At 43.7% G+C, this 26,349-nt stretch overlaps 1 protein-coding gene across 1 annotated transcript in view; it reads left to right on the top strand.

Moving 5' to 3' along the window:
* The window catches only part of DMAP1 (DNA methyltransferase 1 associated protein 1), a 258,949-nt gene that overhangs the window by 115,863 nt on the left and 116,737 nt on the right, over positions 1-26,349 (top strand). Inside the window, exon 8 of the mRNA XM_053693398.1 lies at positions 16,657-16,728. Coding sequence (XP_053549373.1) covers positions 16,657-16,728 — 72 coding nt within the window. The remainder of the gene's footprint in view (positions 1-16,656; positions 16,729-26,349) is intronic.

Below are 26,349 nucleotides of genomic sequence, written 5' to 3'. Positions count from 1 at the left end.
CATTTTGGTGCTTTCACTATGCATCAGAAAAACTCAGTCAGAGGTTCATTTTCTTCCTGCATGATCCGGTTCATCTCTACAGAGTTCAGGGATCTCAAGAGTCTTTTTTGAGGGAAGTAATCATTCACAGCAGAGCTGTGCTGATTGTATTGACTGTGATATAAAAAACGTTTATTTGTGTATTTTTTTTCTGCTGCCTGGGTTAGTTATCATTTGCTGAGGGGAACAATCCTTTGCTAAAACTGTATATTCTGACAAAGATTGATGCTATAACTTAATTATTTTATCTGTTATAATATTTTCTGTGCTTCTTAAAGGCACAGTTCGTTTTCATATTATTTGTAAATTACTTTGAAAAGTATTTCCAAGTTGCTGTTTATTTGCTAGTGTGTTAAACATGTCTGATTCAGAGGAATATCTCTGTGCTATATGTGTTAATGCCAAAGTGGAGCCCAATAGAAATTTATGTACTAAATGTATTGATGCTACTTTAAAAAATAGTCAATCTGTACAAATTGAACATATTTCACCAAACAACGAGGGGAGAGTTATGCCGACTAACTCGCCTCACGTGTCAGTACCTGCATCTCCCGCTCAGGAGGTGCGTGATATTGTAGCGCCGAGTGCATCTGGGCGGCCATTACAAATCACATTACAAGATATGGCTACTGTTATGACTGAAGTTTTGGCTAAACTACCAGAACTAAGAGGTAAACGTGATCACTCTGGGATGAGAACAGAGTGCGCTGATAATGCAAGGGCCATGTCTGATACTGCGTCACAGTTTGCAGAACGTGAAGACGGAGAGCTTCATTCTGTGGGTGACGGTTCTGATCCAAATAAACTGGACTCAGACATTTCAAATTTTAAATTTAAGCTTGAGAACCTCTGTGTGTTACTAGGGGAGGTATTAGCGGCTCTGAATGATTGTAACACAGTTGCAATCCCAGAAAAAATGTGTAGGTTGGATAAATATTTTGCGGTACCGACGAGTACTGACGTTTTTCCTATACCTAAGAGACTTACTGACATTGTTACTAAGGAGTGGGATAGACCCGGTGTGCCTTTCTCACCCCCTCCTATATTCAGAAAAATGTTTCCAATAGACGCCGCCACACGGGACTTATGGCAAATGGTCCCTAAGGTGGAGGGAGCAGTTTCTACTTTAGCTAAGCGTACCACTATCCCAGTGGAGGATAGCTGTGCTTTTTCAGATCCAATGGATAAAAAATTAGAGGGTTACCTTAAGAAAATGTTTGTTCAACAAGGGTTTATATTGCAACCTCTTGCATGTATTGCGCCTGTCACGGCTGCAGCAGCATTTTGGTTTGAGTCTCTGGAAGAGACACTTCAATCATCCACACTAGATGACATCACACACAAACTTAAATTCCTTAAGTTAGCTAATTCATTTATTTCAGATGCCGTAGTACATTTAACTAAACTTGCGGCTAAAAATTCAGGATTCGCCATTCAGGCACGCAGAGCTCTGTGGCTAAAATCCTGGTCAGCTGATGTTACGTCTAAATCTAAATTGCTTAATATTCCTTTCAAAGGGCAGACCTTATTCGGGCCCGGCTTGAAAGAGATTATTGATGACATTACAGGAGGTAAAGGTCATGCCCTGCCTCAGGACAAGGCCAAAGCCAAGGCTAGACAGTCCAATTTTCGTTCCTTTCGTAATTTCAAAGCAGTAGCAGCATCAACTTCCTCTGCACCAAAACAGGAAGGAGCTGTTGCTCGCTACAGACAAGGCTGGAAACCTAACCAGTCCTGGAACAGGGGCAAACAGGCCAGAAAACCTGCTGCTGCCCCTAAGACAGCATGAATTGAGGGCCCCCGATCCGGGACCGGATCTAGTGGGGGGCAGACTTTCCCTCTTCGCCCAGGCTTGGGCAAGAGATGTTCAGGATCCCTGGGCGTTAGAGATCATATCTCAGGGATACCTTCTGGACTTCAAATCCTCTCCCCCAAGAGGGAGATTTCATCTGTCAAGGTTGTCAACAAACCTAACAAAGAAGGAAGCGTTTCTACGCTGCGTACAAGATCTTTTATTAATGGGAGTGATCCATCCAGTTCCGCGGTTGGAACAAGGACAAGGGTTTTACTCAAATCTGTTTGTAGTTCCCAAAAAGAGGGAACCTTCAGGCCAATCTTGGATTTAAAGATCCTAAACAAATTCCTAAGAGTTCCATCGTTCAAGATGGAAACTATTCGAACAATTTTGCCCATGATCCAAGAGGGTCAGTACTTGACCACAGTGGATTTAAAGGATGCTTACCTTCACATACCGATTCACAGAAGTCATTACCGGTATCTAAGGTTTGCCTTTTTAGACAGGCATTACCAGTTTGTAGCTCTTCCATTCGGACTGGCTACGGCTCCAAGAATCTTCACAAAGGTTCTGGGCACTCTTCTGGCGGTACTAAGACCGCGAGGAATTTCAGTAGCTCCGTACTTAGACGACATACTGATACAAGCTTCAAGCTTTCAAACTGCCAAATCTCATACAGAGATAGTACTGGCATTTCTAAGGTCGCATGGATGGAAAGTGAACGAAGAGAAAAGTTCTCTCTTTCCACTCACAAGAGTTCCCTTCCTGGGGACTCTGATAGATTCTGTAGAAATGAAGATTTACCTGACAGAGGACAGGTTAACAAAACTTCAAAATGCATGCCGTGTCCTTCATTCCATTCAAGAGACCAGAAATTCTCTTCTATGGTGGCTTTATCGGCCACATCTGTCCAGGGGAATGCCATTCAGCAGGCCAGACTGGTCAATTGTAACAACAGACGCCAGCCTACTAGGTTGGGGCGCTGTCTGGAATTCTCTGAAGGCTCAGGGACTATGGAATCAGGAGGAGAGTCTTCTTCCAATAAACATTCTGGAATTGAGAGCAGTCCTCAATGCTCTTCTGGCTTGGCCCCAGTTAGCAACTCGGGGGTTCATCAGGTTCCAGTCGGACAACATCACGACTGTAGCTTATATCAACCATCAGGGAGGGACAAGAAGCTCCCTAGCAATGATGGAAGTATCGAAGATAATTCGTTGGGCAGAGTCTCACTCTTGCCACCTGTCTGCAATCCACATCCCGGGAGTGGAGAACTGGGAGGCGGATTTCTTAAGTCGTCAGACTTTTCATCCGGGGGAGTGGGAACTTCATCCAGAGGTCTTTGCCCAAATACTTCCACGTTGGGGCAAACCAGAGATAGATCTCATGGCGTCTCGACAGAACGCCAAGCTTCCGCGCTACGGGTCCAGATCCAGGGATCCGGGAGCAGTCCTGATAGATGCCTTGACAGCACCATGGACCTTCAGGATGGCTTATGTGTTTCCACCTTTCCCGATGCTTCCTCGATTGATTGCCAGAATCAAACAGGAGAAAGCATCAGTGATTCTAATAGCGCCTGCATGGCCACGCAGGACTTGGTATACAGATCTGGTGGACATGTCATTCTGTCCACCTTGGTCGTTACCTCTGAAACAGGACCTTCTGATTCAGGGTCCTTTCAAACATCAAAATCTAACTTCTCTGAAGCTGACTGCTTGGAAATTGAACGCTTGATCTTATCAAAGCGTGGTTTTTCTGAGTCAGTTATTGATACCTTAATACAGGCTAGGAAGCCTGTCACCAGAAAGATTTACCATAAAATATGGCGTAAATACCTATATTGGTGCGAATCCAAAGGTTACTCTTGGAGTAAGGTTAGGATTCCTAGGATATTGTCTTTTCTACAAGAAGGTTTAGAAAAGGGGTTATCCGCTAGTTCCTTAAAGGGACAGATCTCAGCTCTGTCCATTCTGTTACACAAGCGTCTGTCAGAAGTTCCAGACGTTCAGGCTTTTTGTCAGGCTTTGGCCAGGATTAAACCTGTGTTTAAAGCTGTGGCTCCACCATGGAGTTTAAACCTTGTTCTTAACGTTTTACAGGGTGTTCCGTTTGAACCCCTTCATTCCATTGATATAAAGTTGTTATCTTGGAAAGTTCTATTTTTAATGGCTATTTCCTCGGCTCGAAGAGTCTCTGAGTTATCAGCCTTACATTGTGATTCTCCTTATTTGATTTTTCACTCGGATAAGGTAGTTCTGCGTACTAAGCCTGGGTTCTTACCTAAGGTAGTCACTAACAGGAATATCAATCAGGAGATTGTTGTTCCATCCTTGTGCCCAAATCCTTCTTCGAGGAAGGAACGTCTTTTGCACAATCTGGATGTAGTTCGTGCCCTTAAATTTTATTTACAGGCAACTAAAGATTTTCGACAAACGTCTTCCCTGTTTGTCGTTTACTCTGGTCAGAGGAGAGGTCAGAAAGCTTCTGCTACCTCTCTCTCTTTTTGGCTTCGTAGCATAATTCGTTTAGCTTATGAGACTGCTGGACAGCAGCCTCCTGAAAGAATTACAGCTCATTCCACTAGAGCTGTGGCTTCCACTTGGGCCTTTAAGAATGAGGCCTCTGTTGAACAGATTTGCAAGGCTGCAACTTGGTCTTCGCTTCATACTTTTTCCAAATTTTACAAATTTGACACTTTTGCTTCCTCGGAGGCTATTTTTGGGAGAAAGGTTCTTCAGGCAGTGGTTCCTTCTGTATAAAGAGCCTGCCTATCCCTCCCGTCATCCATGTACTTTTGCTTTGGTATTGGTATCCCACAAGTAATGATGACCCGTGGACTGATCACACTTAACAGAAGAAAACATAATTTATGCTTACCTGATAAATTCCTTTCTTCTGTAGTGTGATCAGTCCACGGCCCGCCCTGTTTTTTAAGGCAGGTAAATATTTTTTAAATTATACTCCAGTCACCACTACACCCTTGGCTTCTCCTTTCTCGTTGGTCCTTGGTCGAATGACTGGAGGTGACGTAGAGGGGAGGAGCTATATAGCAGCTCTGCTGGGTGAATCCTCTTGCACTTCCTGTAGGGGAGCAGTTAATATCCCACAAGTAATGATGACCCGTGGACTGATCACACTACAGAAGAAAGGAATTTATCAGGTAAGCATAAATTATGTTTTTATTTTGTATAATAAATGCTAGTTTTACTATTTACCAAGTCTGGTGTGTATATCAATCTCCCTTCAAGTAACCCAAAGGCTGTTTAGCCTTTCTCCCCTGTTCCACTCCATAGGAAGCTATCTAGGCAAGGGTTGTATTTTATTTTGCTATTTCCACAATTTTTTAAACTCTTTGGGTTTTTATAAATGTATATTTACACTGGGGTTACCTACATCATTTGTTGAATAGCGCCTCCTATAGGTTATCTGTGGTATTACTGTCACAGAGCATCCAGTTTTCAATATTGGCACAAAACCTTCAGGCTTCTGCTAGAAAGCTGAACATGAAGAGGAACTTCATCTTTCAGCATGACAACGACCCAAAGCATACATCAAAATCAACAAAGGAATGGCTTCACCAGAAGAAGATTAAAGTTTTGGAATGGCCCAGCCAGAGCCCAGACCTGAATCCAATCGAAAATCTTTGGAGTGATCTTAAAAGGGCTGTGCACAGGAGATGCCCTTGCAATCTGACAGATTTGGAGTGTTTTTGCAAAGAAGAGTGGCGAAATCTTGCCAAGTCAAGATGTGCCATGCTGATAGACTCATACCCCAAAAGACTGAGTGCTGTAATAAAATCAAAAGCTGCTTCAACAAAGTATTAGTTTAAGGGTGTGCAACCATATTATTTTATTTTTTTTACTTCCCTTCACCTTAAAGATTTCAGTTTTAAATTGAGTTGCATTGTTTATAGTATATATATATATATATATATATATATATATATATATATATATATATATAATGGGGGGGGGGGGGTTCTTGTTTTTTTTTTTTTTTTTTTTTTTTTTTTTTTTTTTTTCTTAAATGGGAAGAGTCCACAGCTTCATTCGTTACTTTTGGGAATTCAGAACCTGGCCACAAGGAGGAGGCAAAGACACCCCAGCCAAAGGCTTAAATACCTCCCCCACTTCCCTCATCCCCCAGTCATTCTTTGCCTTTCGTCACAGGAGGTTGGCAGAGATGTGTCGCAAGATTTGTATATGGTCTCTTATGGAGGGTAGTACTCTTCAAAATGGGACTGGAGTTTTAAGTAATCCTGTCAGTTTCTCAGTTAGAGCATGGTTGAAGGTTAGAGTCCGGAGATGCAGGGAGAGTCTTTCTGCGAAACCATCCCGACTCATGTTAACGGCGTTGATGAGTTTCGCTGCCTGCTTTCTTCTCTTAAGTCCATGTCTGAAGCGAGGCTACTATCTGTCACACTTAAAGGGCCGTGTTCCTGTTCCACGGGGTTGATTCCGGTAAGATAGTTTCATTTTACTTCGATGATGTGATAAAGTAATGTAAACGAAGAAGTCAGGGTCTCAGTGGGACTCCTTTGTCTTTATAAGGAATCAAGGGTTAATATCTCCTGAGGGGGGTTATTGAACAGGGGGGACTTTAATCATGTTTGTTATGTGATTCTGTCTGCTAATGTGTAGTGTTACTTGGGCTCGTGGCTAGATCGGAACATAACAGCCTTTTCCTTGTTAGGCTGCGCAGCCCTTGTAGACTTTGGCGTGCTTTTCTATGGCCTGCATGGTGCACCTTGTGACGAGGCGTGGTCATGCTTCTGTGCTCCATTTCTGTATTCCTGACCATGTGGCGACTGAGAGTGTCTTTTTCGCTAGCTGTCTGGTTCTCAAGAGGTGGTTAGTGCCCCAGCCATTGGGGGTGTAAGGTGCCATTTTTTATTTTTCTGTCCATAATTTTTATATACCAAGTTATGGAGGATTCTGACTTTTTGTAGACTGAAGTCTCTGATTCAGATTCTACTTCTTGTGAAGTGTATGAAATGGCCCGGGTAATCCATGCCCATCAGTTATGCTCCAAATGCAGCTCTAGAGTGCTCTCTTGTCCCGATACAGGGAACTTGGAGTCTGCCGAGCCATCCGCCCCTTGGGATCACATATCCCATGCGGCGCGTCCCCTAGAACCTTCTTTGACTACGCAAGCAGGTGTCCCTAATGTCGTTACCCCTTCTCCAGAAGGTGACTTGTTTCCTCCAGAGGTTACAGCACGGTTCAACATGGCCATATCTATGGCCCTGGCGCATTTACATCTTCCAGAAGAGGTGTTGCTAAGATGCTGTCCGTGTTATGCTAACGGGGCTCATCAGGCGTGGGATCGCCTGGTTGAGATCAGCCATCTGGGGAAGCGGTTTCCTCTGAAGCTTCAGGGGCCCAACTGTTGGGGTCGTCAGTTGCCCTGGCGGAGGTAAGTCTTGCTTTTCGTTATAGACTGGCGCGCCTTCGTGTCCTGCTATGGCATGTTTTGGCGGTGCTGGAAGATCCCAGACGGCAAGCTGGGTTAGACGTGTGGGGATGAAGATAATCTCCTGGTCGTCCTTACATTTCCTTTCCTTTTGGGGTATCTTATTCCAGTTCTGAGCTTTGGAAGAATGGGGGTCTCTGTTTTGGCTGGTCCCATTGGTGTACCCATCCTTCTTGGGCGTTCACCTGCGGGTGCTGCCCTTCTTTTGATTCCTCCTTTGGGAAATATCTTCTCTGGAATTTGATACTAGCGACTTTGTGGTCGTTTGCTTCCGCGGAAATTGCATGTTAAGGTGTTAGTACATTGTTATGTCTTTAGATCCTTTTATCGAGTCCTCGTGGGATCTTAAATTTTCTGTGGCCTGGTTCAGTTTGTTGTGCCCTATGTAGCAGGCTGGTCCTATTTCTGGTCCTTACGGTCTATATCATCCACATGGTGCCGGTGTAACTGACTGGGTGGTGAGTTGATCACTCGGTTGAGGAGTTTATTACTCTTAGGAGTAAGGAACCCCATTATTTGAAGTTTGATAATACACTACAGCGGGTTATAGCAGAAGCAAAAGCTCTGTTACTGGAGATAAAGCACAGCAAGTACTTGAGGGATCAATCAGATTACGATCTAAGTCGTGTATATGTGTGGAATAGAAAAGACAGACACACTCTAAGAAAAGAACAAAATAAAAATACTTTTCTTCCCAGCCAACAACAGAAAAATAAGCAGAGGCGCAACAGGAGGAGAAGAGTAAATTTCTATGAGAGCGAGGCGGAGTCGTGGGACGAGGGGTCAGGCTCAGGAGGAGAGGAATTGCCCCCAAGAGAGCAGATAGTAAGACCTAAGGAAGGCCTAACTCCACCACTGGTACCTATATTAAAAACCCAGTCTACCCTACCTCACTCGCATTACAGAGAGGATCAGCGATGTGTAGACAGTGCCCCAAGAGAGAGCAGGGACCTGGACAATGCACGATTGGAACAGGTTTTTTCCATCCCCCCGTTAACAACAGAAGGAGGGGGGGAGGAGGTCAAGGAGATCATCAACAACAACACCAATACAAGGAGCAGAGAAGGTATCCCCAGAGAAGGGGCCGGAGGCGGGGAAACTACACAACGTACTAAACCTATCTAATACAATACTGAGCAAGGATGAATTGGAGGTACTTAGCCTGGGACTTTCATTTGTACCTACGGCGGACTTTGATCTATTCAGGACACTATTAGATGTAAACAGATTGATTCGAAACCTTACTTTAAAGAAATTTTTTCATAATAATGGAGTGAGCAATGAGAGTCATGTATCCATTCCCAATCTAGGCTCAAGGGAAGGGAGGTTGACAGGGGTGGTGAGCCCCTGTGATTTCCAAGAATTATGTGACATCAGGGCCCTCGAGTTACTGGAAGAGGAGGGGGGTTCCCAAGGTGTGAATATTGTGGTTCCCCCTTCCTTTAAACCCAAGTCATCATTCTACCCCAGAGCAGGGGGCGAACTCTAGAAACTTTCCAGAAAAGGGTGGAGCAGGACCTGACTAAATTGTATTACTCATCTAGAAGGGGTCAGGGCTGCAATATTACTCTGAAACAAAAAAAGGCACTTGAGATCCTAGCTAAGAATAATGATATAGTGATAAGGGCCGCAGATAAGGGGGGCACCATTGTGGTCTTCAACACCAGTGATTTTAGGAATGAGACATATAGACAGTTAAGAAACACTGATGATTACATTAGCCTGCCAGATGATCCAACGAGAGGCTTCCAGAAGCAGTTGGCCTCCCTAGTAGATGATGGTGTTGAACTTGGGTATATTGATATATATACACAGGAATATCTCTTGTGTCGAATCCTGCAATAGCAACGTTTAATCATTTGCCCAAGGTCCACAAGTCCATTGAGGACATGCGGGGGAGGCCAATTGTGAGTGGAATTGGCTCCCTCCTGGAGCATTTGTCGGAGTGGTTAGATCACATCTTGCAGCCTCTGGTGGGGTCTCTGTAGAGCTACTTGTCGGACACGAAGCATGTGCTGAACCTCCTCTCTCGTGTGGAGTGGAGGTCACACTACTTGTGGCTCACAGCTGATGTTAAATCACTCTATACCTCCATACCACACGAGAGAGGGATACAGGCGGTCCGGTTCTTCCTTGAAAGACAGTATGGCACCACATCAGATTTTGTGGACTATGTATTGGAAGTCACCCAATTTCTCCTCGGTCATAACTATTTTGAGTTCGGGGGGGATTTCTTTCTCCAGAGGCGTGGGACAGCCATGGGGGCGAAGTTTGCCCCCTCTTACGCCAACCTGTTCATGGGTTGGTGGGTGCTGTCCCACGTCTATGGAGAGGGAAAACCCTTCAGGAAAGATATAATTTGGTACGGATGTTTTATTGACGACCTCCTGTTTATTTGGGGGGGTAGTATGACTGAACTCCAAAATTTCATCGATAGTCTGGATGATGAGGGTATGGGAATTCAGTTCACTAATGAAATACAGCCTGACACCATTAATTTCCTGGATGTCACCTTAAAAGGCACCACTAGTCGTGGCATATGTTCTGAAACATATTGAAAGCCCATTTCGGGAAATTCATTGTTGCACGCTGACAGTTGCCACCCACAGGGAGTATTTAAGGGGGTAGCCAAGGGCCAATTTATTCGACTAAAGAGGAACTGTAGTGAGCCCAGGATTTATGAAAACCAGGCGGATGATCTCACTAAGAGACTCCGGGACAGGGGCTACAGAACCTCTGTCATAAATAGTGCCAGAAATATTGTGAGCAATATTCCCAGGAATAAACTTTTGGAACCCCCGAAGGATGGAACCAGGAAGAAAGGCTCAGGGGAAGGTCCCAAAGATAGAGTAACTTTCTTAACTGAATACTCTAGGCAATACCAGGCCATCTGCAAGATAGTGGGTAAACACTTTGGACTATTGGCAGCTGATGACAATTCACAGGGGGTGGTAGGAAGGGGGATTAGGTGTTGTTATAGAAAGAATAGATCTATTGGCAACATAGTTGCTCCCACCAGGTTGAAAAGGACGGAGGGAGTGACATCGTCCTGGCTAAGTGTCAAAGGCACATTCCGTTGTCACCATCGGACGCGTGTGGCCTGTGAGAGATTAGTGACGGGAGATACATTCTATTCCCTTAATACAGGACAAGAGTTTAAGATAAATTGTTGCCTCAACTGTAGGTCTACATTTATTATATATGTGATCAGTTGTGAGGCATGCTCTGTCCAATACGTAGGGCTCACCACTAGAGAGGCCAGAACACGTATAAAGGAACATCTTGCGGACATTAGAGCAGGTGTCCTTACCACCCCACTTGTAAACCACTTTTCAGGATTTCATTCAAAGGAGATCTCAACATTCACTTGGACCATCATTGAACGGATACCACAATTAAAGGGGGGACAGGACAGAAATCGGAAGTTGGGGGAGAGGGAGGTCTTCTGGATCTTTAAGCTTAAAACTAGGGTTCCAGAAGGCCTCAATTCAGAGTTTGACCTCATCAATTTTTGGTGACTTGTCATGGTCTTCCATACATGTTTGTTCATTTATGTACAAATATATATAGACCTTACTCCTCCGCCCTTATTCATTATTCCACATTTCCTATTCCTTGTCCCTTATTTCGGTTACCCTTGACCCCACTGGGTGGTATATATTGGTGGTCAGTGAATATGTTGATACACTTTGACACACCGTATTATCCTTAATTAGGGCTCTGTCTTTATTCTGTGGCTTTGTGAATTGTGGTACCTTCCTATTGGGATTTACTCTTATATATACTCTTGTAACCAGACCGGTCACTTCATTTTATTTTATTTTGTAATATGATAAATGGCCAGAGATATACATATATATATTTTCAATTGTCATTTGGGTATAGCCCACCTGGTCCCTTGCTGTCGGGACTGGTCTAGTTAAGGGTTTCCCTTCCTAAGTATTGGCCATATGGTATCACTCTGTTTGCATCCCTCTAATACAGGTAGATTGAGATATTGGGAACATTCCATTGGTCACATTGCCCCTAGGGTAATTGATTTAAGGGTCTATAAATACTCTCCCTTTGTGTGTCCAAGTTATAGCTTACATTACATTATTATCAAGATATGATAACTTGCTAATCTTAAGGTCTAACTGTTTGAATCTATTTACACAGGTGATCCTGCAGTCCTTTCAAGCTTACGCTCCGTGGAGAAATTTACACATCTTTTGTACCCATGTGTTGTTCATTCATTCATTTGTTTATTTATTTGTTTATCTGTTCATTTAGTTATTAGTCTGTACTTTTGCCCTGCTGAGCCCGATACTTTTCACCACAAATGTTATTTTGTCATGATGTGATTATTTGAGGCTTGCTTAGGTTTATCCTGTCCACTTTCCTAAGTCTCTACTTTACTCTTTTCGTTTAATTTAATTTTAATTTATTTTTCTTCATCTTTTCTACAGTACTCTAATTAATTTAAACAATTTTTAATAAATAGAAACACACTCATTACTTCTGTGCTAATGTATATTGCAATGCTGTATTGTCTGCTTCCGTTAGCTTGGCAATGAGGAGCTGACGTAGTATTGAGAAATCCATTGGTCAGGATAAGGAGGGTGTGTACCCTCTGACCAATGACAAACAGGGCTGATGGTTTTATAGTGCACAGTGTACTATTTTAGATTAGGTAATGAGTAAGGCTACACGCTGAAACGCGTTTACCTGACAATTTCAGCCCTTGTACATAATTGTTTATCCGTGGTTAACCCGGGGTGTTTATCCCCTCCACATTTATTGTGACTTGTTGTTATTTGACTACTCTCATGTCGCGCTACGGCGCTAGGTTTCAATAAACCATTTTATTTGCATTCCACCCGGTCTGTGCTCCTCCATTTTTGTTTTTAGTTTATTACTCTTGGTGTGTCTTCAAATCAAACAATACCTTGCTTTTGTTTGGAGTTTTCGTGAAGTGACGCTCCAGGAATCTCCATATATTTTTTTGAGGCTCTGCCCACGCAGGGCTAAAACATGGTAGAGGAAGCCTTCGTTCCCAAACGTCAGGCTGGTTCTCATTCTAACTTTTGGGTGGGGCATCAGGGGATTGTACTCAGTCTTCACTGTCCTGTTCCTCGTGGGCAGGGATCCAGATCGGATCCTACTAGGGGTCGACCTGGACGATTTTCTTCTTCTTTTGGAGGTTCACCTCTTGGAATCTGTTGTCCTTGATGACGGTATCTCCTCCTCCTGGTTGAGGTTGGCTTCAGGTCATCTGTTTCTGGAAGCTGAAGCCTTTTGGTTATTCTACTTCTGGTATCTAGTCTGCTCTCATATTTTCGGGAGTTTTACAAATTAGATTGGCTCCCCTTTTCCTGTCGCCTCTGCCTAGGCGTTTTTGGGTTTTCTCCCGCCAGGGGTTAGGATAAATGTTCCTTCTCAATCCTCGAGTTGTAGGGGCATCGGGGAAGTGGATGCTGTGGATCTTGGAGACTTTTGTTAGCTTCTCTAGCCAGTTTCTAAGGGAGAGGTGGCATAGTGGTTTTCTCCACCGCACCTGAAGCAGGAGGTTGTGGGTTTTGAACCCAGGTAGAGCTCCTGTTCTCTCATATCTGTCTTGTGATTCTGGTGACAGCTAGCATTCCTAAGCAGAGTTTTCTGTTTTTCCGTACATTACTTAAACTTTGGACTTGGTAAGGGTTGTCCCTGGAACCTTAGGGACTTCCAGAGTGTCTGTGAGGCTTCCCCATTGCCTATCACCCTTTTGGTGGGATTTGTATCCCGCTGTGGGTGTCCTACGCTCTCTGTGTAGGGAACTTTTCGTAAGAGTTCAGTGTCCAATGTGTTATGGCTATGACTGTGGTTGCATCGCCTGTGGTGCAAAGTCGACTCCAGATGGGGTAACGTAGTTGTTCCTCTGGATTAGTAAATTTTCAGCCGGCTCCAAGTTCAGGTGCCCGGGTTTGTTTGTCCAATCTTTAAATGGAATTTTGGGGGTCTGTATCCATATCCCTTCAGACTGGTTCGTCACGGTCCAGTTTCCCGATTCCGGAACGTCTTCTGTTCCTACCGGCGTCATTTTTCTCTCTTGCAGAGAGATTTAGACGTCTTTCTCGGCCGATCTTAGTGGCCAGATTATTTTCCTTCGGTATATTGACCTTTTGAGCTTGTCTACAGCTTGCTCCAGCCCCCTTTAGTAGCCTGATGATTAGCCTAGCTGTTTAGCGAGCGGAAGGTTTGCAGTTTGAAGCTAATTGCACCTTGATTGCGTGCTAGCATGCTGTTAAATTCTGGCTTTGCTTTCCCCTCCTTTGAGGGTGCATTTGACATTCCATAGTGTCCGCCTGGGCTTGGAGGTAGTTTTTCTTACTTAATTTAGTGGGGTTGGTCCCCCTGCCTTGTGTGTGGGATGTCAGTGTGACTGGATGGATTTCAGTGTGACGGGATGGATTTCTGTGCCGTACCTTTTCTGTAGTTCCTGTGAGGGTCTCATTTTGGGAGTACCTTTCGTCTTCAGGAAGGGAGCTGTGTCTGGGTTATGGAACCCGAGCTCTTTGGGGGGGCTGGTTCCCTCCCTTTTTCCTTCCTGCAGGTCCTGCTGATCGGGGTAATTTTAATCCCTATGTCTTTCAGACATCATCAGTCACTTTGGTGCTGGGTCCGTTGCCGAAGCGAGAGTTAGGGATCTGTCTGATCTGTTGATCTTAGCCGTGTATCATAGTTATGGTGAGCCTTCCTTAGGTGGAATGCTTTGTGGGGGATGCCTCATCGGCAGGTAGTTTTCTCTACCGGTGTCTGGGTTCTGTTCTTTCCTTTCCTGCTCCTTTTCGGGAGGGGGCTGTCCTGCACGTTTGGAGTTCTTCTGAAGAAGAAGGTCCGGTGTGGTAGGGTGGCGACCTGTGGTCGCTAAGTCCTTCTTTGTAGCAGGATGCCTATGGCTTGGAGAAGCATATTCAGATATCTGATGCTGTTTTTTTCGACGGCTCCCAGGGACGATTTGTCTTTGGTTGCTCTATTCTGGGTGCGAGTGAGCGCTCCGCATAAGGAAAGGATTCTTCCTTCCCCCCTTTTAAGCTCTCAGGACACTACTTGGTCCTTTGTTTTATGTAGATGGGGATTTACAAGTCCTCTCTTGCTGCTGGGTCGGCAGGGTCTTTTCATAAGTGCCCTGTTCATCCTGGTTCTCTTGGAGTTATTTTTTGTTTGGTCCTAGCTCCTTTGGGTTCTGATGGTCCTTTCGGATTTTTTTATCCGAGTCTTTTTCTTGCCCTCTGGGGAAATGTGGATGTTTTCCCTTTCTTCTGATCGGGGGGGGGGGAGTTTAATTTTGAGGGCTGCGTGCCTGCAGGACTTCATCTCCTCAGAGGCTTTCGGCTCGGTCAAGTTTAATAACCTGGTCTCCAGTAAGGGCCTTGCTGGTTTTAACTGTTGGGTAGTTATCTCTGCATTTTTTTATTTTTTTCCTTTGACTCCTAGTGAAGCAGTTTTTACCTGTCAGGAGTTTTGGGTGTTGTAGGCTGTGGTGCCCTCAGAAGGGGCCGCCTTTTGTACCCGCCCGTTATGCATTCAGTGTCCTCTATAGCTTGGGTATTGTTTTCCCAAAAGTAATGAATGCAGCTGTGGACTCTTCCAGTTTAAGAAGAAAAACTTAAATTATGCTTACCTGATAATTTTCTTTTCTTCTGACGGGAAGAGTCCACAGCTCCCTGCCCGTGTTTTATCATAAGGGGCGGCCGTATTTTTTGTTTCTTCTGGCACCTTTTTCACCCTAATATTTCTCCTACTGTTCCTCATTTTCTCGGCAGAATGACTGGGGGATGAGGGAAGTGAGGGAGGTATTTAAGCCTTTGGCTGGGGTGTCTTTGCCTTCTCCTAGTGGCCAGGTTCTAAATTCCCAAAAGTAATGAATGCAGCTGTGGACTCTTTCTGTCAGAAGAAAAGAAAATTATCAGGTAAGCATAATTTGATATAATATATATGTATATATATATATATATATATATATATTTTAAGTTCTCAGGACACTACTTGGTCCTTTGTTTTATGTGTGTGTGTGTGTGTATGTATGTTTATGTAATATATATATATATATATATATATATATATATATATATATATATATATATATATATATATCTATATTATTTATATATATATATATATATATATATACTGAGCCATACTCAATGAGTTAGACTCTCAGATACACAGTCCTGCTCTCACTACACTGACATACTTTACTTGTGCGGTGTATCGTGATACAACATTCTGCTGGCTGTGTCTTAGCTATACAAGCTGTTTGTCTGTTCCTCCCTATTCAGTAATTGCGTGTTTCCTCCTATATTTGTTTTGCAAATAAGTGGAATTAGCACCTCTCTGGTGTCTGCAGGCCGCGGCTGCTGCTGATGAGTACTGGCGTAAAATCATTGGCAAGTGTCAGCTGGCTCTGGTGCCGGCTGCATGCAAAGGTTCCCCTGGCTTCAATCTGTTTACGCTCTGGGGGTAATCAGGAAACACTGAATCAATAGCAAGGACAGTGCCCCTCCTCAGCGCCATTTCCAGCTGTCTGATGGTTGCTCAATAGATCTCTGATTGCTAAGTTACTATTTTCTGCTCAAGGGCTTTTTCAGACTAGAACGTTCCGCAGTCTTTGAGCATTGTGGGGTTACTCCTGCTCTTAAGACCCTACACAGTATATGTGCCAGTGTTAGAGCTGTGTAATCCAGTGTGTGCTCATGCTATGGATAAAGGGGGTCTGCATGTGTGCGTAGTCATAGCAGTGTTTAGATGCATTTCATTTTCCTTGCTGCTGAGAGCTAAATAAGTGAAGGTAAACTCTCCACTTTTTAAAAACAGATCTGGAATGTTAGTGATATTTTAGATGGAGTTTAATTCATCAATTGTAACAAAGATGTGCTATAACTTTTTATTAGAGATATAAAATTCAAATTCCCAGCACTCCGCCTCCCACTTCAAAAGTACATTTTTCGGAGATCTAACAGTTTGAATTGTTCTCCAATCAGCTCCCTTTCCATATGGCACTGTTGTTGTAGCTATAGCGCTAATTGGACAACAATTCAAAGCTTTAGCTCATAGAAAATTTTTATTTTTGAAGTTGACAGCAGAGCGCGGGGAGATCAAACTTTTATTTATATTAACATGTTAGTTATAGCCCAACTTTATTACAGCTGATGAATGAAACTATCTAAAATCTGCATAAACTGCTAGTTGCTAATTTGTATTGTGCAGCACAACACGTTTAGTAACAACTTTTATAACCCATACTGTACCAATTAAGGAATATGGAGCACAATTAGTTCCTTAAGTCAGGATTTGTTTATGAAAGACATTTTTTTTTCCTGTTTCTTTTTAAGATGGTACCAGAAACTGCTGGAATCCGGTTCCCAGACTTCAGATCTGCAGGTGTCACATTGCGCAGCCAGAGGGTAAGTGGCGTTAGTGATTCATTCACCTGTTTTTGTTTTTTTGTTCCATGATTTATATGTTTCTGTCTTTCCCTTTCACATAAAGTCTAATAAGACCACTAGCTTGTACAGTTCGACCCTGCAGTCAGTGTGTTTAGTGGCTGTCTCAGTGGCACAACCCAGTAGGAAAAAAATTCCCTCTTTAAAGACGCAACTTTGTGGGACTATTATTTGCTCACATTACATAAAACAGGTCCTGTGAGTGTCTCCAATGCCGGTTACCTTGGGCACTGTCAGGCACCTTCTGCGCCAACCTTCAATCTTAAAGGAGCAGTCTACACCAGAATTTGTATTATTTAAAAAGATAGATAATCCCTTTGTCACCCAATCAGAATGAATAGGAGTGCTTACTTTCATGTGTGTGCTTTTTTTCATGTGATCCCTTATGCCAATTAATTATAACATTCAGGTGCACAGTGAGGTAACTTTCAGGTGTGATAACATACAGGCGTCCAGTGAGGTAATGTGCAGGTGTGATAACATACAGGCATACAGTGAGGTAACGTGCAGGTGTGACAACATACAGGCATCCAGTGAGGTAACGTGCAGGTGTGACAACATACAGGCGTACAATGAGGTAACGTGCAGGTGTGATAACATACAGGTGTGCAGTGAGGTAACGTCCAGGTGTGATAACATACAGGCATACAGTGAGGTAACGTGCAGGTGTGACAACATACAGGCATCCAGTGAGGTAACGTGCAGGTGTGATAACATACAGGCGTACAATGAGGTAACGTGCAGGTGTGATAACATACAGGCATCCAGTGAGGTAATGTGCAGGTGTGACAACATACAGGTGTGCAGTGAGGTAACGTGCAGGTGTGATAACATACAGGTGTGCAGTGAGGTAATGTCCAGGTGTGATAACATACAGGCATCCAGTGAGGTAATGTGCAGGTGTGATAACATACAGGTGTGCAGTGAGGTAATGTCCAGGTGTGATAGCATACAGGTGTGCAGTGAGGTAACGTGCTGGTGTGATAACATACAGGTGTGCAGTGAGGTAATGTGCAGGTGTGATAACATACAGGTGTGCAGTGAGGTAATGTGCAGGTGTGATAACATACAGGTGTGCAGTGAGGTAATGTGCAGGTGTGATAACATACAGGTGTGCAGTGAGGTAACGTGCAGGTGTGATAACATACAGGTGTGCAGTGAGGTAATGTGCAGGTGTGATAACATACAGGAGTACAGTGAGGTAATGTGCAGGTGTGATAACATACAGGCGTACAGTGAGGTATCGTGCAGGTGTGATAACATGCAGGCGTCCAGTGAGGTAATGTGCAGGTGTGATAACATACAGGCGTCCAGTGAGGTAATTTGCAGGTGTGATAACATACAGGCGTACAATGAGGTAACGTGCAGGAGTGATAACATACAGGCATGCAGTGAGGTGACGTGCAGGCATAACGTACAGGCGTGCAGTGAGGTAATGTGCAGGTATGATAACGTGCACGCTTCAGTGAGGTAATGTGCAGGTGTGATAACATACAGGCGTACAGTGAGGTATCGTGCAGGTGTGATAACATACAGGCGTACAGTGAGGTATCGTGCAGGTGTGATAACATGCAGGCGTCCAGTGAGGTAATGTGCAGGTGTGATAACATACAGGCGTCCAGTGAGGTAATGTGCAGGTATGATAACGTGCACGCTTCAGTGAGGTAATGTGCAGGTGTGATAACATACAGGAGTACAGTGAGGTAATGTGCAGGTGTGATAACATACAGGCGTACAGTGAGGTATCGTGCAGGTGTGATAACATGCAGGCGTCCAGTGAGGTAATGTGCAGGTGTGATAACATACAGGCGTCCAGTGAGGTAATTTGCAGGTGTGATAACATACAGGCGTACAATGAGGTAACGTGCAGGAGTGATAACATACAGGCATGCAGTGAGGTGACGTGCAGGCATAACGTACAGGCGTGCAGTGAGGTAATGTGCAGGTATGATAACGTGCACGCTTCAGTGAGGTAATGTGCAGGTGTGATAACATACAGGCGTACAGTGAGGTATCGTGCAGGTGTGATAACATACAGGCGTACAGTGAGGTATCGTGCAGGTGTGATAACATGCAGGCGTCCAGTGAGGTAATGTGCAGGTATGATAACGTGCACGCTTCAGTGAGGTAATGTGCAGGTGTGATAACATACAGGCGTACAGTGAGGTATCGTGCAGGTGTGATAACATACAGGCGTACAGTGAGGTATCGTGCAGGTGTGATAACATGCAGGCGTCCAGTGAGGTAATGTGCAGGTGTGATAACATACAGGCGTCCAGTGAGGTAATTTGCAGGTGTGATAACATACAGGCGTACAATGAGGTAACGTGCAGGAGTGATAACATACAGGCATGCAGTGAGGTGACGTGCAGGCATAACGTACAGGCGTGCAGTGAGGTAATGTGCAGGTATGATAACGTTCACTCTTCAGTGAGGTAATTTGCAGGTGTGATAACATACAGGCGTACAATGAGGTAACGTGCAGGAGTGATAACATACAGGCATGCAGTGAGGTGACGTGCAGGCATAACGTACAGGTGTGCAGTGAGGTAACGTGCAGGTGTGATAACATACAGGTGTGCAGTGAGGTAATGTGCAGGTGTGATAACATACAGGCATCCAGTGAGGTAATGTGCAGGTGTGATAACATACAGGCGTACAGTGAGGTAATGTGCAGGTGTGATAACATACAGGCGTACAGTGAGGTAATGTGCAGGTGTGATAACATACAGGTGTGCAGTGAGGTAATGTCCAGGTGTGATAGCATACAGGCGTCCAGTGAGGTAATGTGCAGGTGTGATAACATACAGGTGTGCAGTGAGGTAATGTCCAGGTGTGATAGCATACAGGGGTACAGTGAGGTAATGTGCAGGTGTGATAACATACAGGTGTGCAGTGAGGTAACGTGCTGGTGTGATAACATACAGGTGTGCAGTGAGGTAATGTGCAGGTGTGATAACATACAGGCGTACAGCGAGGTAACATGCAGGTGTGATAACATACAGGTGTGCAGTGAGGTAATGTGCAGGTATGATAACATACAGGAGTACAGTGAGGTAATGTGCAGGTGTGATAACATACAGGTGTGCAGTGAGGTAATGTGCAGGTGTGATAACATACAGGCGTACAGTGAGGTAATGTGCAGGTGTGATAACATACAGGAGTACAGTGAGGTAATGTGCAGGTGTGATAACATACAGGCGTACAGTGAGGTATCGTGCAGGTGTGATAACATGCAGGCGTCCAGTGAGGTAATGTGCAGGTGTGATAACATGCAGGCGTCCAGTGAGGTAATGTGCAGGTAGGACAATGTGCATGTGTGCAGTGAGGTAATGTGCAGGCATGCAGTGAGGTAATGTGCAGGTAGGACAATGTGCATGTGTGCAGTGAGGTAATGTGCAGGTAGGACAATGTGCATGTGTGCAGTGAGGTAATGTGTAGGTATAAAGTACTAGTGTCCAGTGGGTAACATACAGGTGTTCAGTGAGGTAATGTGCAGTTATAATAACATACAGGAGTGCATTAAGGTAATGTGCAGGTATGATAACGTACATGTGTGCAGTGAGGTAATGTGCATGTATAATAACATGCATGTACAGTGAGGTAACATACAGGCGTACAGTGAGGTAATGTGTAAGTATGATAACCTACATGTGTGCAGTGAGGAAATATGCAGGTATAATAATGTACAGGTGTGCAGTGAGGTAATGTTGCGGTATAACGTACATGTGTGCAGTGAGGTAACATGCAGGTGTGCCGTGAGGTCATGTGCAGGTTTTATAACGTACAAGTGTGCAGTGAGGTAATACGCAGGTATAACGTACATGTGTGCAGTGAGGTAATGTGCAGGTATGACGACGTACAGGTGTGCAGTGAGGTAACATGCAGGTATGATAACATACAGGCGTGCAGTGAGGTGACGTGCAGGTATGATAACGTACAGGCGTGCAGTGAGGTAACATGCAGGTATGATAACGTACAGGCGTGCAGGTATGATAACGTTCAGGCGTGCAGTGAGGTAACGTGCAGGTATAATAATGTACAGGTGTGCAGTGAGGTAACGTGTAGGTATGATAACGTACAGGCGTGTAGTGAGATAACATACAGGTGTCCAGTGAGGTGATGTGCAGGTATGATAACGTACATCTGTGCAGTGAGGTATTGTGCAGGTATAATAACGTATAGGCATGCTGTGAGGTAATATGCAGGTATAACGTACATGTGTGCAGGTATGATGACGTGCAGGTATGATGACGTACAGGAGGTTCAGTAAGGTAACGTGCAGGTATGATGACGTACAGGTGGTTCAGTAAGGTAACGTGCAGGTATGATGACGTACAGGTGTTCAGTGAGGTAACGTGCAGGTATGATAACGTACAGGCGTGCAGTGAGGCAACGTGCAGGTATGATAACGTACAGGTGTGCAGTGAGGTAACGTGCAGGTATGGCGATGTACAGGTGTTCAGTAAGGTAACGTGCAGGTGTTCAGTGAGGTAACCTGCAGGTATGATAATGTACAGGCGTGCAGTGAGGTAACCTGCAGGTATGATAATGTACAGGCGTGCAGTGAGGTAACGTGCAGGTAGGATAATGTACAGGCGTGCAGTGAGGTAACGGTGCAGGTATGATAACGTACAGGCGTGCATTGAGGTAACGTGCCGGTATGATAACGTACAGGCGGGCAGTGAGGTAACTTGCAGGTATGATAATGTACATGCGTGTGCAGTGAGGTAACGTGTAGGTATGATATTGTACAGGTGTGCAGTGAGGATACGTGCAGGTATGATGTACAGGCGTGCACTGAGGTAACATGTAGGTATGATATTGTACAGGTGTGCAGTGAGGATACGTGCAGGTATGATGTACAGGCGTGCACTGAGGTAACATGTAGGTATGATATTGTACAGGCGTGCAGTGAGGTAACGTGCAGCTATGATAAGGTACAGGCGTGCAGTGAGGTAGCGTGCAGTGAGGTAACGTGCAGGTATGCAGTGAGATAACGTACAGGCGTGCACTGAGGTAATGTGCAGCTATAATAACGTACATGTGTGCAGTGAGGTAATGTGCAGGTATAATAATGTACAGGCGGTGCAGTAAGGTAATGTGCAGGTATGATAACTTACATGTGTGCAGTGAGGTAACATACAGGTTTCCAGTGAGGTGATGTGCAGGTATTATAATGTACGTCTGTGCAGTGAGGTAATGTGCAGGTATAATAACCTATAGGCGTGCAGTGAGGTAATATGCAGGTATAACGTACATCTGTGCAGTGAGGTAATGTGCAGGTATGACGACGTACAGGTGGTTCAGTAAGGTAACGTGCAGGTATGACGACGTACAGGTGTTCAGTAAGATAACATGCAGGTATGATAACGTACAAGCGTGCAGTGAGGTAATGTGCAGGTATGATAACGTACAGGCGTGCAGTGAGGTAACGTGCAGGTATGATAATGTGCAGGCATGATAACGTTCAGGCATGCAGTGAGGTAACGTGCAGGTATGATAACGTACAAGCGTGCAGTGAGGTAATGTGCAGGTATGATAACGTACATCTGTGCAGTGAGGTATTGTGCAGGTATAATAACGTATAGGCGTGCAGTGAGGTAATATGCAGGTATAACGTACATGTGTGCAGTGAGGTAATGTGCATGTATGACAACGTACAGGTGTTCAGTAAGATAACATGCAGATATGATAACATGCAGGTATGATAATTTGCAGGTATGATAACGTCAGGCGTGCAGTGAGATAACGTGCAGGTATGATAACGTACAGGCGTGTAGTGAGGTAACATACAGGTGTCCAGTGAGGTGATGTGCAGGTATAATAACGTACATTTGTGCAGGTATGATAATGTACAGGCGTGCACTGAGGTAACGTGCAGGTATGATAATGTACCGGCGTGCAGTAGGGTAATGTTCAGTGAGGTAACGTGCAGGTATGATAACGTACAGGCGTGCACTGAGGTAATGTGCGGATATGATAATGTACAGGCAAGCAGTGAGGTAACATGCACATGTGATGGCAACATACAATTGTGCATTATGTAGTAGTAGAATGATTGTTACATTGCAGACATTTCAGCACTACAAGTTACTGTTGGCACACCAGTCCTGACTAAGTGCTAGATTTAGTGCACGATTTGTGTGCAGCGGATGAGCAGTTAATCCAGGAGTCCAGCTAAGCTGCAGAACAATAACTCTGTTCTAATGAAATAGGACGGACAAGGAACACAGATGTAATTTACTAGGTCTGTGACGGACTGAGGGCTGAGATTATCTGACACACATGCGCTATGATAGCTCTGTACTGGGGAGTGGATGTCAGGTTGTGTAGTAATTCTGTATGCAGTGATCCACCGGATAGGAATTGTGCAGAGTTTTGTGACACAGTGAGAGGTGCAGTGATAGGCATCTAGCGTTACCCCAGGGCACCTTACCTACAGTGGTCATCTCTGTGCTCATAGCGCTGTGTAAGGTCTTTAGCTTGTTGTCTGTTTTATTCTCCTCCAGCTCCTACACTACTGCCTCAGGGTTTACTTGCGTTTTATTATCAGGTTCCCTACTTTGTACTGTACATGTCACTTTGTGCCCTTGGCTGCATGGGCACTCTGTGTGGAATCTAACGAAGATCAGTTTTGCCGCCCTCTGTGCCTTGCTCCTTGTTTTGCTTACTGGGGTTCTTGCACTTGATGGTTATATACAATACACAGTTTTCATTTGATCTTCACCATTTCACATGCATTTTAGCGGTGGGCACTAGGACCGTTACTAACACGCACACACATAATGCGCTAGTTTTCCTATTGTTTATTATACATTGCTGTTTAGCTGCTCCATTTCTTATAGGAGTTTGTCATTAAACATCTTGGTCTGAGATGACCTTCATGCAGATAACTAATACCCTGTGGGTTACATAAAATGGATGAACCTTGTGTAGGCGCACGCTTTACGTGAAATTACCTGGGGCTTCTATTTTGTTTCCTTCTGAAGATTTCAACTCATCACCTTCTAACATGGCGTTTATATCTTTTAAATCAATATTGTTTCTTTTCCGGCACTGCTTTGTCTTTTGCTTTATAAAAAATCTTAGATTTATATTGGCGTGATAAATGTAATTACTTTGTGCGATAAATAATTTATCTGTTTTCTATTGATCCCTTTGTGAGCACCAGTGAGAGATAAACTGATAGTCATCTGCACTTCCTTATTAGCCTCAAAACCTGTTATCAAAAGTCTGAAAACTTGGGACAGGTTGTAAACGCATTGTGAGCGGCCCTCGGCCTTCTCTGCACTTTTCTTTGTCACATGTGTTTAATGCTATATTAAAATGTTTACATGATGTGAATCCAATGCTGATGACACTCTGCCAGCCTCACCTTGACAGTCTGGTGTCAAGCTCATATTTAAAGGGACAGTCAACACCAGAATATTTTTTATTTAAACAGATAGATAATCCCTTCATTACCCATTCCCCAGTTTTGCATAACCAACAATATTTATCTCTGTGATTAGCTTGTATCTAAGCCTCTGCAGACTCTGCCCCCTTATTTCAGTTCTTTGACAGACTTTTATTTTAGGCAATCAGTGCTGGCTCTTAGGTAACTCCACGGGCTTGAGCACAATGTTAGCTATGTGGAGCACATGAACTAACACCCTCTAGCTGTAAAAGATATATATCAAAATGTATTCAGATAAGAGGCGGCCTTCAAAGGCTAAGAAATTAGCATATGAGCCTACCTAGGTTTGGCTTTCAACTAAGAATACCAAGAGAACAAAGCAAAATTGATGATAAAAGCTAATTGGAAAGTTATCTGAATCGTGAAAGTTTATTTTTTACTAGACTGTCCCTTTAAGGAGAAATAAGTTAACAAACCTTATGACCAATAGGCAACATTATTTATTTCTGTCTTAACCCACCTCCTCCTACTAACTCTTTATTATATTTTACATTTCTCTTCCCCTCTTGCCCTGACACTTTAAACCAGCATTACTTATCCTTTTCAGAAGCCATTAGCGGCGCATATATGGTGCTACCCCAGCAAATATCTTCTTAGCTGGTAAGATGCGGAAAACCTTCCCAATACAGTTTGGTTGGTTGTCAGGAGCATTGTCATAGCAACAGCTATTTTTTTAGGCATTTACGTTAAAGATAAATATATTTGTTCATATGTGGCTATGCCCAGTAAATGTAGCGTACACTCCATATAGTGGACATTAGGCTACCTGTGTTTGCTGGGCGCGAGTTGTAATCTAGATGGTGATGCACTAGCATGCAACTTGTAGTCACTTCCATGCACTGGTGAAAACACCTAATTCTCTGTATTGCTTTTTGTAATATAATTAGTGGGTTCAAGCACTTATCTATTAAATAATCTATTTATAAGGTAGCTGTTGGATAAAAGAGATGTTGGCAAGGTAAGCATTTCTATCGTGTATGAAAGGGTTCTACCAAATATTCATGTTTAAGCTGTTTATTGTGATTTTGAAGCAAACCGGAAATGGCACTGTGTCTCATGGACTGATTTTGCTCACTGACCGATGAGCAGAACTCGCACTCGGTTATAGGTGGGCAGTGACACGCCTCACAAGCAGAGGAACGTGGCTTTTACAAAAAAAAACTGTAATATGCTAGGATGGAAAAAAAAAATACCTCTGTGTCTCTTTTAATATAAAAATTAGTGAGAGCAGAGTCCTGTGAGAAAGCCGCGTAGGTTACTGTATCATTGTGTTGTGCAGATACATTTTTCCTTGAATGACAAGACAAGACTTTCTATAACAAAGCAATAAATTCAGAACATCAGATTGCAAAGGTTGCATCCTGCCCTTATTTATATTTCTCCCGTTGTGTGCACAGTTCACGCAGTTTAAGCAGTTGTTTATTGCAAGACCAACGGAGCTATAGTCCCTAAATCAAGAGAGACGTCTGTGTAATTATACGTGTGAGTTAGGCTCCTCCAGGGGACTGAAGGGGGAAAAGATGTCAAGAGTTGGAAAGCGTCCAAAACATATTAACCTTAAAAAAACAAAGGAGGTTGGCACCTAATCAATTTACATGGCCAAGTTACAGGCACAGGACAAGAACATCTTAAAAGTGCAATGAAAGGGCAGATTCTGCAGGTCTCATCATCACTGCTGCTGACTTGGGTCAATTAAGAAGTCTACAGAGACATACAAGAGTTCTCTTACGGGGGGAAACCCCCAACAATTAACACAGATATTTGGCATCGTAGACATGTAACTTAGACAGGCGTACACTAAACCGGTTCTGTGCTTGAGCAGCTTCAACTGAGCACAGATTTTCTGCTGGTTCCTAGTTTTCAAAGCCGGTAGTCAAAAATATAAATGTCAGCCGTGGACAGCTTATTGCACAAATTCATAGAAATGTTAGAAAATATAAATCCGAAAATTTCTTGAAATTTAATGATGGGAAAAATGTAGGAATAAAAAGAGAGGAGTTATTAAAGGGACAGTATACACTCATTTTCATATAACTGCATGTAATAGACACTACTATAAAGAATAAGATGCACAGATACTGATATAAAAATCCAGTATAAAACTGTTTAAAAAATTACTTAGA

Source organism: Bombina bombina, chromosome 10 (genome assembly GCF_027579735.1).
Source record: "Bombina bombina isolate aBomBom1 chromosome 10, aBomBom1.pri, whole genome shotgun sequence".
Taxonomy (NCBI): Eukaryota; Metazoa; Chordata; class Amphibia; order Anura; family Bombinatoridae; genus Bombina; species Bombina bombina.
The sequence above is the reverse complement of the archived record's forward strand: the minus strand, read 5'-3'. Positions and strand labels throughout refer to the sequence as shown.